The sequence below is a fragment of the Hyaena hyaena genome, unplaced genomic scaffold, assembly GCF_003009895.1.
Source record: "Hyaena hyaena isolate Hyena2069 unplaced genomic scaffold, ASM300989v1 scaffold_199, whole genome shotgun sequence".
In the NCBI taxonomy this organism is placed as follows: domain Eukaryota; kingdom Metazoa; phylum Chordata; class Mammalia; order Carnivora; family Hyaenidae; genus Hyaena; species Hyaena hyaena.
In genome coordinates, this window is record NW_024080831.1 from 184,782 (window position 1) to 197,918 (window position 13,137).

The 13,137-nt window shown below is 48.0% G+C and overlaps 1 protein-coding gene across 1 annotated transcript; it reads right to left on the reverse strand.

Moving 5' to 3' along the window:
- Positions 1 to 2,536: 2,536 nt before the first annotated feature.
- On the reverse strand, positions 2,537 to 10,390 carry AHSG (alpha 2-HS glycoprotein). The gene is made up of 7 exons (XM_039241735.1): positions 10,112 to 10,390; positions 7,812 to 7,922; positions 7,362 to 7,446; positions 6,845 to 7,008; positions 5,097 to 5,198; positions 3,897 to 3,980; positions 2,537 to 3,259 (listed from the first exon to the last, which is right to left on the reverse strand). The coding sequence occupies exons 1-7, from the start codon at positions 10,322 to 10,324 to the stop codon at positions 2,924 to 2,926; spliced, it is 1,095 nt and encodes a 364-aa protein (XP_039097666.1). The 5' UTR covers positions 10,325 to 10,390; the 3' UTR covers positions 2,537 to 2,923.
- Positions 10,391 to 13,137: the final 2,747 nt, after the last annotated feature.

Consider the following 13,137-nt stretch of genomic DNA (forward strand, 5'->3'; position numbering starts at 1 on the left):
CTCTGAAATAGGCTCCAGGCTCTGAGCTGGCAGTCAGCACAGAGCCCGACGCGGGGCTCGAACCCACGAACCGCGAGATCATGACCCAAGCGAAAGTCGGACGCTTAACCGACTAAGCCACCCAGGCGCCCCACCTGGGGGTTCTTTTAACATAAATCAGATTATGCCACTGCCCTACTTAAAACCTTTAGTGGTTCCCCCTTGCACTAATAACACCCCAGCTCTTTCTGGGGACTTCAAAGATCTTTGAAGTCATGATCTAGCCCCATCCACATCTTCACCCTCATCTTCTAAAATCCTCTTCCTCCTCTTACCTGCTTCGGTCTAGCCTCCTTTCTCATCTTTGGCCACATCAACATATTTCCTACCTCTAGGCTTTTTTTGCCTGCAATTCCCCCCGCCCCCCCCAAGAGTTCCTCCTTTGGCTCTTCTTAATTGCCCCTTCTCTCTTTCTTCAGGCTTAAGCACTGATGCTGATGTAGATGTGCGGCTGCCAGGGGCCATCCCCGCTATGACTGAAGGCAGGCCTTGCTGACAGATGGAGGTGAGGAGGAGAGGTGGTATCTTTTGAACCACTGGATCTGGCTATGCCTTAGGTAGGACTCATCCATTTGAATTCCCAGCATGCAGACCAGTAGCATTCCCTTTTTCCTTACGTTGGGTTGGGTATCGACCACCTGCCCTGGAAAACACTCTATTTCTCCATGTGCTCCCTCATAGCAATACCTGTGTAGCAAGGGTGGAAAGCGCATGAGTCTCTTTCAGTACTGGGTAAAAGGTGCCTTTTCAGGATCCTCTTGTAAGCTCCCTTAAGGAAGGGCCAGATCCTTGGTGGAGTTGCTCAGACCCTCCTATTCCCAGCTCTCTACTACATCTCTCTCCTGGCACCCTGCCCCAACACCTCCTCTGTCTTTCTTCTTCCCTCTCTTCCCATAGTGTGCCCTAAATATGCTTAAAAATCCTCTTTCCTGAAAAGGAAATCTTCCCTCGACCCAGTTATGTTTTTGGATTGCATCCTATCTCTCCCACTCTTCACCATCAAACTGCTTGACAGAGGAGAATGCATGTGTCCCTACCTCTCCTTATCAAAGCCCACCAGTCAGCCCTCTGCAGGCAGGCTTTTCACTCATTCTCCCTAGTGAAACCACATCGGCCAGCGGCCACCATGACCTCCAAATCATCAACTAACCCGTGGAGTTTCCTCAGTCCTTGTTCTCATTGCTCTTTCTGCAGGATTTAGCCCAGTTGATCATACCTTCCTCATCTTCCCAGGCCTCTGAAATATATAGTGGTTTTCCTGCCTTCCTGGCCAGTCCTTCTGGTTACTGGAATATTGATAAAACCTCTAGGCAAGAGTAATAAAGTATCAACACTTGATCTGGTCTCCTGGTTCAAGTGAAGTGACTCAACTTTTTTTTTTTTTTTGTCCTTAGCACCTTTTATTGAAGTATAATCTCCCCTTTAAAATTCTGTGTGAATGGGGCGCCTGGGTGGCTTAGTCGGTTGAGCGTCCGACTTTCGCTTAGGTCATGATCTCACGGTTCGTGGGTTCAAGCCCCGCGTCGGGCTCTGTGCTGACTGCCAGCTCAGAGCCTGGAGCCTGTTTCAGTCTGTGACTCTCTCTCTCTCTGACCCTCCCCTGCTCATGCTGTCTCTCTCTCTCTCCTAGAAATAAATAAAACATTAAAAAAAAAATTCTGTGTGAATGGGTCTATTATTTAGCTCACTCAGAACAACCTAATGGTAGTAGACAAAACATTGAAATTGTCTAGATACCATTCTATAATATGAGCACTTGGATAGTATCTACAAATGTTCTCTGGATTTACCTGTCCAAGTATCCCTCCTGTATTCATACTATAAACCAGAGCTTTAACCTAAAGTCTTAAAATGGATTGGCTAGAAAGACCAGTCCTCTATCATTAAATGAAGTGGATACAGTACCATTAACAGTTATTTTAAACATAAGTGAAGAGATAGGGGAGCCTGGGTAGCTCAGTCTGTTACGCCTCTGACTCTTGATTTTGGGTCAGGTCATGATCTCACAGTCATGAGATTGAGCCTTACATCAGGCTCTGTGCTCAGCATGGAGCCTGCTTAAGAGTCTCTCTCTCCCTCTCCTTCTGCCCTTTCCTCTGCTTGTGCATGCTCTCTCTCAAAAAAAAAAAAAAAAAAAAAGAGAGATATACTTAAAGTGAGGCTCTTGTGTTAATTACAGATCACCCCTTAACTGGATACTGGGGAAAACTAATAGTTGGTTTGTACAAAGTTCAGGCACTGGGTCTTCCTTTAGCAACATTTTCTGACTCTTATGAAATGAAAAGAATGATTTTCTCCTAAGAAATGGGTATATTCTGTGGCTTGTGAGCAGATCTTGGTCTAATCATTTTCCCTGTGCATAGTAATACAGCTAATTTTTGTTCCTTTTTATTTCTATTTTCATTTTGATTTTGCTTAGGGACATTTGTGATATGGTTGTTTTGAAGACAGCCCACACAGGTGAGCTTGGAGGGAAAAGGCAATAATCATGACCACATTTAAGCTTAGAACCTTCTCTGTTAAGAAAGGTCCTTCAGTCACTTTTATTTACAAGCTAATATTAGGTTGGCAAGAGCACCTCTCAAAGTCACAGTTCCAATCTTTTTTTGAGATCAAAGAAGGCAGAGAACACAATGGTAGCGGTTGAGCATCAAAACAATGACAATCAAGTTGCCAGCCTTCTACCTTCCATGACATGGAACTACTGCCCCTCACCCCCTTGCTTCCATCTTATGAAGAATGAAGAGGAGCTGGGATTGAAGACTTGATATTAATCTAGGCCAATGTAGCACCAGCTTTGATAGCAAACGACGCCCCCACCCATACCCAGACTTGGACAAAACGGTGGCTATGTTCCTGGGCCAAATCTTCTCATCTCTGACATCTAGATCTTGAAGTGTCTGATTCTCCCTGGGCAAGGACGGACCACTGGACCAGCAGCAACTGGAACACTAGGCTGTGCCACGGTGGGTACTTTGCCCATGTGGAGTGCTTCTCCCGAGGCTGACTCCACTGAGGCCACACCCATGAAGGCATGGCGCAAGTCGTAGTGTGCCCGGTGTCCTGGCAGGGGTACCTGGGGGGCTGCCGCCACCACGGGCCCCACCACCAGGGCAGCTGCAGGCGGGTCAGCCGGAAGAGATGGCGGTGCAGCTGGGTCTGCCACAGAGGGTGCAGTGGGCATTTCGGCGCCATCTGGTTGGGGCTGCGGGAGCACAGGCTGGAGAGAGGACCATTTCTATATGTTAACTACCTTTCTCCTCCCAAGCAAGGCCACCCATGCTTCTGGATGGAACCCCACCCAATTCTCCCAAAGTAGTAATTTTCATTTGCAAGGAATCTGGCAAAAAAAAAAAAAAAAAAAAGACAACCTAGGTGCAAAGGATTGTCATCAGAGCCATAAGGGAGGGGTAACTGGCCTCTGGTACCCCTTTCTCGCCAATTATCTTGGGATCAGTGGACTTACACATCCACCCCACAAGAAACGCATCCAGCCTTATAGCTTTTACCAGCGGTGGCCCCCTTCTTATCATTTATACCTGTAGCCAACGGGTGCTGCCAGGCATCTCTAGCCACCTGTTCTGTGCAGCTCAGAATACCATCCCCACCCTCTGTGAATAGAAAGGTGGACTTGTCAGCTGCACCTTAGGATCAGCTCTGCCCTGCAGCCACTAGTTCCTGGGAGGCAGAGGCGTGGCTGAAATATGCTTTCATTTGTTGATACATTGCACATACCCCACAGCTATTTATACTGTCTGTCTAATTATGCCCTGTAATTACTAACACACTGCATAACCGTTAGGGCATCACTGTACTCTGAAGATGAGGGCAGGTGTATATATCCATGATGCTCTTACCTGTGTCTGGAACAAAGTGCAGGTCACTGCAACGTCTTCCCCACCGACCTTCTCAGTGAGCGTTGCCTTACAGAAGCCATTTTGCTGCCCATAGAAAGAGAGAAGCTATTTGAACTGGTTTGAAAAGTGGATTTCCTCCTCAAGTTTCACTGATGCTCCAACAAGTCAGAGGGAAGAAACTTAAATTCTTAATCTGTTAAAAATGCTTTCCCCCTAAAGTATCTAGTTTCTGTCTCTAGAAGGTATGCAGTATGTAACTCTGAGTAGAAGGTAGGAAATACAGGTACACTCTGAGATGCTAAGAGACGGCCCCAAATCCCAGAAGTTGTGGTGACCCGGGGCACCTCTGTTAACATGCATGTATTTCTTTCTTATTTTTAAATGTTTTAAAAATTAGGATCATTGTGAAGCGTGTGAGTGGCTCAGTTGGTTAAGCATCTGACTCTTGATTTCGGCCCAGGTCATGATCTCAGTTCATGGGATTGAGCCCCGCATCAGGCTCTGCACAATCAACACTTGGGATTCTCTTTCCCTCTCTCGCTCTCTCTGTCCATCCCTTCCCCCCAACTCTCTCTCTTAAAATAAATAAATAAAATTTTTAAAAAATTAGGATCATTGCGACTATACCATTTGTCTCCTGTTTTTCATCCACTATAATGTTACAATATTTTCTTCTCTCATTCATTATTCTTTTAAAATATATATTTTTAAGGTCTGTATAATTTTCTATTTACTGATGTACCATACTTTATTCCATGATCCCTTCTTGTTGGAGATTTGAGTCTTTTTTGGGTCATTTTGAATCAATGATGGGCTATCTTATTAGATCTATTCCTGGCAAACACCTTTGGTGATCTCTTGGGGGTAAATTCCTAGAAGTGGACATTACTCTTCACAGACTTGAAAGATTTCACATCAGAGGTATATCCAGAAAATCTACAACACACTCCTGGCAACTGGGCATGACCTAGCCTAATTAGGAATGAGTCTCTGTCTTTCTCCCAACTCCAGGGACCTCCTGTGGGTGAGATGACTCCAGTGACAGCTCTTCCGGGGGGAGGTGACATTACGGAGGAGGGCTCGGCATGACCCAGACCCACAGGGAGCGGGTATTCCTCACTGTGAGGAATAGTGTCCCGGCCCGAGACGCTAATTGCTGAGGATGCTTATTCTACCACCAGTTGCACCTGGCCTGCTCACCTTTTCTGCCAACGGGTTGCACTTGGCTGGATCCGTGACCTCTGCAGCAACACAGTCAGTTGCAGTCACCGCAAACTCCACGTACGTAGAAGGTGGAAGAGGCTGATGAGAACAAAGGAAAATGCATGAGAGGCAACATGACTTAACTAGAAAAGGCAGGGAAGGAGAGTCCAGGGCAGTACTGTTGCACACTCCAGGGAACAACGTTCACGTAGACTGCACCGTGCGGCCAGAAACGTGGCCCCGGTGGCTTACACAGAGCAGTTATCATGGCATTGTGTTCTGAAGTGCTTGTATACCCAGGTGAAGTGGGTAGAAGTGTCCACTGTCAATCATTCAGGGCAGAGTGTTTAGATAGGAAGCAGGAACCCAGAGGGTTGACCTTGACTGACCTGAGTGGGAACCCTGTGCCCCACCCTCTCCTGGCCTTCCCTCCTTTCTAATAAGGTTTTGTTTCTTTTTTTTTTTTTTTTTACTTCCTCTTAGTTAACATACAGTGTACTTAGTTTCAGGTGTACAATATAGTGATTCATGGCCTTCCCTCTCGGGCTACACTTTGAGACCTAAGGCTCAGTTTACTCCAAGATAGGGTGGAGGGTCGGGAGATGAACACTCCTCCCAACCACTGTATCCCGCAGAGCAGGACCAAATGAAAAATCCAAAGAAAAGGATGGAGGATACGGTGCTTTTCTCTCTTGTAGCATATGGATGCTACAAAATACGTTATTTGGTGTAGTCTGGGGTGGTGGTGGTCGGAGAATCACAGATTCTGGTTGATTAGAAGAATCACCACCTAAATGAGAAAGAACGCAATCTGGCCACGTGTAGCAACATGGATGGACCTTGAGGGTGTTATGCTGAGCGAAATAAGTCAGGCAGAGAAGGACAAATAACATATGTTTGCACGTATAGGAGGATTAGAAGGAACTTGAAGGAGGAACAAGGGGGAGAAGAAGGGCGGAAATGGTGGGGGAGAGGGAGGGAGGCAAACCATGAGAGACCCTTGAATGTTGAGAACAAACTGAGGACTGATGGGTGAGGGGGGGCGAGGGGGGGATGGGCATGGAGGAGGGCACTTGTGGGGATGAGCACTGGGTGTTATATGGAAACCTACTTGACAATCAACTATTTGTTAAAAAAAAAAATCACCGCCTATACCTATAAAGTATCTTCAAGGATGCCATGGCTGGCGTCCAGAAGACCGCACTTCTTAAATATTAGAATTCTGTTGCACTCAAGTGTGCTAAACAATCCACTGTGCGGTTTGATTTGTTCCAGTGATTCGAGAGGCACTGTAGGATCCTGCCACTACACGCCCACCTGTGTGAGCAGGCACGCGCCTTTCTAAGTCTCAATTAGGAGAGGGCTGCGGCCAGGAGAGGTGAGGTGAGATAAAGATGTGGCGCCCCCTGAGGTTACAGGGAGTGCTTCTGGATAATGTCGGGACTCCCGCTTGCTGCACAGCAACCCCGGTGTTGACCAGTACCTACCGAGGAAGCCAGGGAAGGCAGTGGCTGTCAGAGTAACTCAGCATGGGTGACGTGCTGAGGGTTCTTTGGGTCTTCATGACACCCAGTGTCCTTATATCACTCATACTCCTGAGGATACTTTCTTTCCTTTTTCTCACCACCCACCTTGCCTCCTCGTTGGAGCCTCTGCACCTGCTCTGTCCCTTCCCGCTGCTTTACCACCTGCATTCCCCCAAGGGCCACCAAACCGCCCTGACTGTCCGAGGGTCTCCGTCTTACCACACGTTGAGCCCGAGAGACTTCCACAAGCTGAAAATAGGAGCCATTACTCTGAGTGTTGAAGGCGGTCAGTGCAACCTCTACGGCGTGCACTACTTTGGTGTCGTTCAGTGGGGCCAGCAGGGGGCATTGTGGGCACACCTTGAGCACGTCCTCGGCAGAGTCTACGCACAAGGAGGAAATTGAATCTGGGTTGTAATTCTCCACAGCATTCACCCCAGCTCTGCTTAATTTGCAATTAAGGATACGCTCCAAATGGCTTCAGGTGTTTTCTCTGCGTCTCACTAAACTTTCAGGTGGCTCCTATCATGCTGATACTTATGCAGGAGCCCCTCCCATTTTCACCTCCAACGACAAAAGCTCTTTTAAAAAGTTTTACAATTCCCAGTCCCAGGACATTGGGCCCCTTCTTTTCCTTACCAACAAAGTAGCTAAAACTAGTTACACTGAAAACAATGCAGGTCCTTTCCTCACTCCACAAGGTAAAAATAAGAAGAATCATCATCGTCATCTCTACCTGGACTGGAACCACACTTTGCAAACAACACGGTAAACTGGCCATCCTGTTTCAGCACCTGGAAATCACAGTCCCCTTCCACAGCCTGGAGAAATAAACCCACAGAGAAGGCTCAGAAGGAGGGCTGGCCTTTCTTTTTCCACTGGGATCCCGGGGCTGGGGTGTGGGACGGTCCCTCTGAGATGACTGACAAAGATGAGCCTCATGAAATCACCTTGACCAGGGGATACTGAAACACGATGCTCCCTGGTTTGGGGGAGGGGAGCATTTCTCTTTGCAACAAGAAAGTGGAGCTGGTGTAAAAATCGGCCCCAGGGAAGGCAGCATCAAATGGTGATTTTAGCAACTGCACCCTGGTTGCAAGGCTGGATAAAATGGGCCTGCAGTTTGTATAACCTCCAGGGAACGGGCTGGGGCACCACCTGCAGTCACTCTAAAAGGGGCACTCACATGCTCCGTCAGTGGCCTCACGGTGCAGTTTGCCACGGGGGTGGGGTCCAGGAAGTAGCACTTGGTCTCCAGCGTGTCTATTTCGAGCTCAAACACCTCTCCCATTGGCCGCTGTGGAGACACAATGAAGCCGTGAGCAGCCTCGCCCCCGGATCCTGTTGAGCGGGCCAGAGAGTGAGCACCCACTGGGCGTCAAGTTACGCCTGCTGGAGAGGTGAGGGAAAGGTCTGCACCTCCACCGAGCTCTGACCTAACCTGGACAATGACCGGGGCTTCTGGGGTCTACTCTGTCACCTGAGCAAGCTCAGACGGTGTTTGCAAAGAAGAAGGGCTTGTGTGGCCTTGGACAGGTTGATGGAACCACAGGCATCACTCTGAGCTCTATTTCGAAGCTAAAAATGAGCACCGATACTTATTTCATTTTTAAAAGTTCACCCTTCAGTCGGCGCTTTGAGAAACTCAGCTTTTGTTTTTTCTCAATCAAGTGGCAGAGTAAGGTGGTGTAGGATAATATCTTACCTTAATGATATCTTCTTTGTCTTCTCCATCCCTCCCTCTACTTTTTTCTGCTTTCCCTCTCATCATCTAATTTCCTTCCTTCTCCATTTTCTTTTCCTTCCTAAAGGAAAAATTGTCCTTGGCTTTGGTTTGGGGCTTGCCAAGTTGCTGCTCTACTGCCCCCTGCTGGGGAAGAGGGGGAAGCGCGCGCCTCCTTTTGAGACTGCGCACGCTGAGAGATCCTAGTAACAGCCAGGAAGGCAGATAGGGGAGCCCTGAAACTTCTTCTAATTGTTCTTGCCAGTTCATCTGTTTCCGTATCCTTTCTTCAAAGGCTGGAAAATCCGGAAGATACAAGTATTTTTTTTTCTTTTAGCTCAGCTCTGATTGCCTCTCATTTAGTTCTGCCTGACTCACTAGCACCTGAAACCTAGGAATCTCTTTGCCAAGGAGAAGCTGTGTTTTATGATATGCAGATGTGCCCAAATTAAACATCCTGAAAACACTCAGAGCTGCAGTGACTAGGAGTCAGGTGCTCCCGGGTTTCTCTAGGAAAGCACCTCTCAAGCTCTGCCTTCAGCGAAAATTACAATGTCCGTTTGTTACCTTTCCCTCAATTCGTACGTGGTGTGTTATTTCCCCTGACCTCATGGGTGTTTTCTCCGAACCACCACTATGCTTCAATACAGTTCCAGCACTCCTAAAATCCATCCAGATGTCAAATATTTTGTTCCATTGTGAGATCAGAGGTTAGTCCCGACATCCTGATGCTCACCTTATTCTCTCCTCTGGGTTGTAAATACCTTGTAGGCTCTATGTCTTCCTCACTTTTGTATTAGGTTGAACCATTAAAATGCCAACATTTGACTGTTTTTAATATACAAAAGTGGCAATTTCTTATGGTTCAGCTTAATATCTCTCATGGCACGTGACACTGGTTCTTGCCCATGGAAGGTTTGAAATCAATTGTTTGCTGAAAGAATTCTTCTTCATCAAATATAAAATCTAATTCAAAATAGGCAGTAGACATGTACCTTTTCCCATTGTTCCAAATCTCTAGACTGATCCCCAAGCCATATTTTCCAGCTTAATCTTTATTATCACTGGCTTCAGACTCCTTCGGTTACTTATCTAGCATGTGAAGAGGTAGACACCATTCATGCCAAGATTTCTTTCTGAGATGTGGGTACCTCTCTTTGGGAGGTAATCCGTGTAGAGGAGGGAACATGGGTTCAGAATCAAATCCCAGCTGATGCTTACAAGTTATATGATCCTGAACAACCACAGAAATCCTTAAATGTCAGAAGCTTGGTTTCTTTTCATAAGACAAGGACAATACCTACCACACAGGGCTGGGGGCTGGAAGGGGGTAAGGAGATGGCGTGTGTGAAGGGGCCTGGCGCCCAGTAGATGGTTGTCAAATGCTAGTTTCATTCATTCTCAGCTTTCAACCAGAGAAACAGAAGCAAAGAAAAGAGAACTGGTTTCCAGTCAGCCAGAATCCTGTGTCTTGTGCACATAGTTTTCTAGGAAGCCGTACTTTCTACCTGGGATGTTCAAAATATTCCTTGGAGCCTTTCTTGTCTCACACACCTCCTCACCCCCATCCGGCACCGTCCGGGGACCCCTGACTACAGCTCAGAATGTCTCACTCTCCTACTTGCCCCCTCCCGCGCTCCTGAGAAGAAATCAGAGAGCTTGCCCCTCTGCAGTTTCACTGTGTTGGGGGATGTGATCTTTGAGACGCCCAGCTGAGCACCACACACAGGTTCTTTCAGCTCAGACACAGCAGGCTCACTTACCCGAGGCCACACCTTCACTTTGTCAATCTGGTTCAAGGTGTGCTTATAGCCTTGAAGAACGTGGTTATTGATGTAGTCCACGGCCACCAGGGCTGCTTGCTCTGTTTCTGGGTCATCACAGTCCAGTTCCCTATAAACCAGACCTGAAATATGAGGGGCTGCCTGGCAGCCCCAGAGCTGAGCAAGGCAGAGGAGCAGGGCGACGGCCTTCATGGCTGCTCCGGAGGGGCCCCAGCGGGTGGGCAGATGGCTGGAGCCTCAGGACCAACCCAGGCGCTCTGCTCTGGAAAGTAGACCAATGGAGGGCCGAGGGCTTTATTTATCTGTCAGAACCTGCCGGTGGAATTGCATAAGGACGTGGGATGATTTCTGTTCTGGTTCCAAGTAAACCCCTGCAAACATCAGCCCTGGAAAAGCAAACAGGTTAGGACATCACTGGTCCCCAAGAAATCTGCCAAAGTCAATGCTGCTGGGGGCAGGTGGAAGGGGGTGGGGAGATGCTCCGAAGTCGGCTTGGAACGCGGAAGGGATGAGGTGTGCACCGAGGTGAGGTGAGGAGGGGCCGGCCAGCCGGCCCTGGAGTGTTGCGGGTTCAGCCGCAGCGGGAGGACCCTCTACTGAGATCTGAGCACGGCATGGGGGCCTTGAGGGGAAAGTGGGGCCAGGCAGCAGTGTGATAAAATCCTCTAATGTCAGAGAGAGTCATCTCCTCCTGAGGAAGAACGAGGCCCACGGATGTGGCAAAGATACGGGGGATCTAGAGGGAGTAGAGAGAGCTATGGGAGATGCTGAGACTTTGAGTAAGATCCTTGCAGAAAAGAAGGGAGGAAGGGAAAGATTTCTGCCTGAAGTGTGGAACAAGGTTAGAAGAGAGGTGGGTGGGCTTCTCTGCTCCCTCAGAACGTACGCCCTGGGCCCTGTACACATGGGCACTGACCTGGGTCTCCTGGGTAGCTGGGTGCCATTGGCAGCTCGCTCAGTTCCCAAGTGCAGCGGAGGGGAGCCCTGGTCTACCAGAAACTCCCTTGGCAAAGCTCCGGGCTTGAGCCCCACACTGCAGGCTGAGCTGCTTTGGGGGCACTTAAGGACACAGACACTTCCATGATGACCTTCACACCTTAGCAGAATTAGAGTCTCTTATGGCCAGAGCACAGGGCCACTGTGTTGCTTCCAGGCCCTGCTTGTAAGTGGCCCTTGACAATCCCAGGTGTGACCTAGAGGAGGGGGGGCGGGACAGTGAGAGGCTTGGAAAATACAAGAGAAAGACCTGGCTGGGTTTAGCTGGGAGCAAAGAAGCCCTAACATGAAGACTACTTGTTCTTCAAATATTTAGAGGTCACTATTGTGTGTAGATGGATTTACTCTGTTGTCTGAGTATTGCTTCAGAGGACAGCATTTCTTTTAAAAAAAGAGAAAAAAAAGGGAGGCCGTCTACAAGGAAGCTTATCCACATTGATTTGGTGGGAGTAAGGAAGGGGGGAGTATGACAGAGCCAAGAAGGTAGCTGTAGGGCCTGTTGGCACATTCTCTCCCAAGTGCTCATACCAACCTGGAGAATCTTCACGACAAAGGCTCCGAAGTTGTGGTCGGGACTCCAGGTTCTGAGAGTGGGGTCCCGGTTCTTAGAGACAAAACACAAGCTCTGGTCATCTAGCACGTTGATCCTCAGGATCAAGGGTTCCCTTCCGTCCACCTTCTGCCCCATTTTCTTCAGGGCTTTGACTCTGCATGGGCACAGGGCTTTTCTTTTAAATCATCTTTTAAGACACAAAATGCGGTCATCACTAAAAATTTGAAAGTCAGAGAAATATATGTAGTGAGTACATAGTTCATATATCGGAAGCTGGGGTGTATGAAATCTAACTTTATTCCCCCCCCCACACACACACACACACTTGAATTTCTGAGTCCGGGACTTCTTCTGTGAAATTTAATCTGGTCAGTTACAGATAACCTTATTTCTCAGATGCCTAGTTGCAACCCAGTCCTTTTTAGGTTTGCCCCTTATGCTGCTTCTGGCCCCCTGGGGGGAGGAGGAGATTTATGCAAATACCTTTCAGTGAAGGGTGTCTGCCTTTGTCTGTGCTCTAAGGGTCTGCGCTGGCCCCTTCGGCCAGATAACCCATCTCATCTGGTCCTCAGACACATCCCGCTGGCCTGTCCACCCGTGAGCTAGTCACTGTCCTCCTTGCCCCATCAAGTCCTTAGCAAGACGTCCCTCCTGCATCCTCTGATCAGGCGTCCCTTTGTCTCAGCTCTCAGCTCTGGGACCAGTTCTAAACCAAAGGCCTTTTCTTAGCTACATACTGCCCCTTCTTTAAGCTTTGGAAAATTGGGCTCTTGAGGCCACCCAGGGTGTAGGGGCTTCACAAAGCTGGTTTTAAACCCGTCCACCTAAATACTGCAGTCATGGCGCCACCCCCTCTCTGGTGCCATCCTGCTGCGCAGGAGACTCCTTCCCTGATGTGATGCTCCCTGTGCTCCCCCTGCCCCCCTTCCCCGCCTCCCACCCCTGAAGTGAAGTTCAGGGTCTCCTCTGATTTGAGATTCCCACGCTGTTCCAGGGGTGGTTCAACTGCCTTCCTGATCTGAAGTGGGGAGGAGGGAGATAAAAAGTTCGGTTTGATCATTTTTGCTTTTGGAGCGCTTCTTTTGGTAGCTTTGTTCTTAAAACTTCCGAGGGTGACACTTGCTAAAGCACAAGGTATGGTTTTGTTTCACTGACGGTAGAAAAAGAAAGCATGTGGTAAAGAGCAATTGATATCTCACCCAGCATCCTGTCAAATATAAACAAAACTCATCCACAATCTCATCATCCAGAGATACACAGTTCAATGTTTCTTTTTCTTTCTTTCTTTCTTTCTTTCTTTCTTTCTTTCTTTCTTTCTTTCTTTCTTTCTTTCTTTCTTTCTTTTTTTTTTTTTTTTTGGCAATGTTGTGGGGCATTTCCATCTTGTCCTTTTTTTTTCTATGTCAAGAAGTATTTTAAATAATTATTTTGTGTGTAACATAATATAGATCGTACT

Excerpts from the sequence above, each read along its gene's own strand:
- AHSG (XM_039241735.1), bottom strand. The coding sequence starts at position 10,324 with ATGAAGGCCGTCGCCCTGCTCCTCTGCCTTGCTCAGCTCTGGGGCTGC. Across the intron at positions 7,447-7,811 it reads TGAGGCCACTGACGGAGCAT|GCTGTGGAAGGGGACTGTGA; the intron begins GTGAGTGCCCCT and ends TTATTTCTCCAG. Across the intron at positions 5,199-6,844 it reads TCTCTCGGGCTCAACGTGTG|CCTCTTCCACCTTCTACGTA; the intron begins GTAAGACGGAGA and ends TGTTCTCATCAG.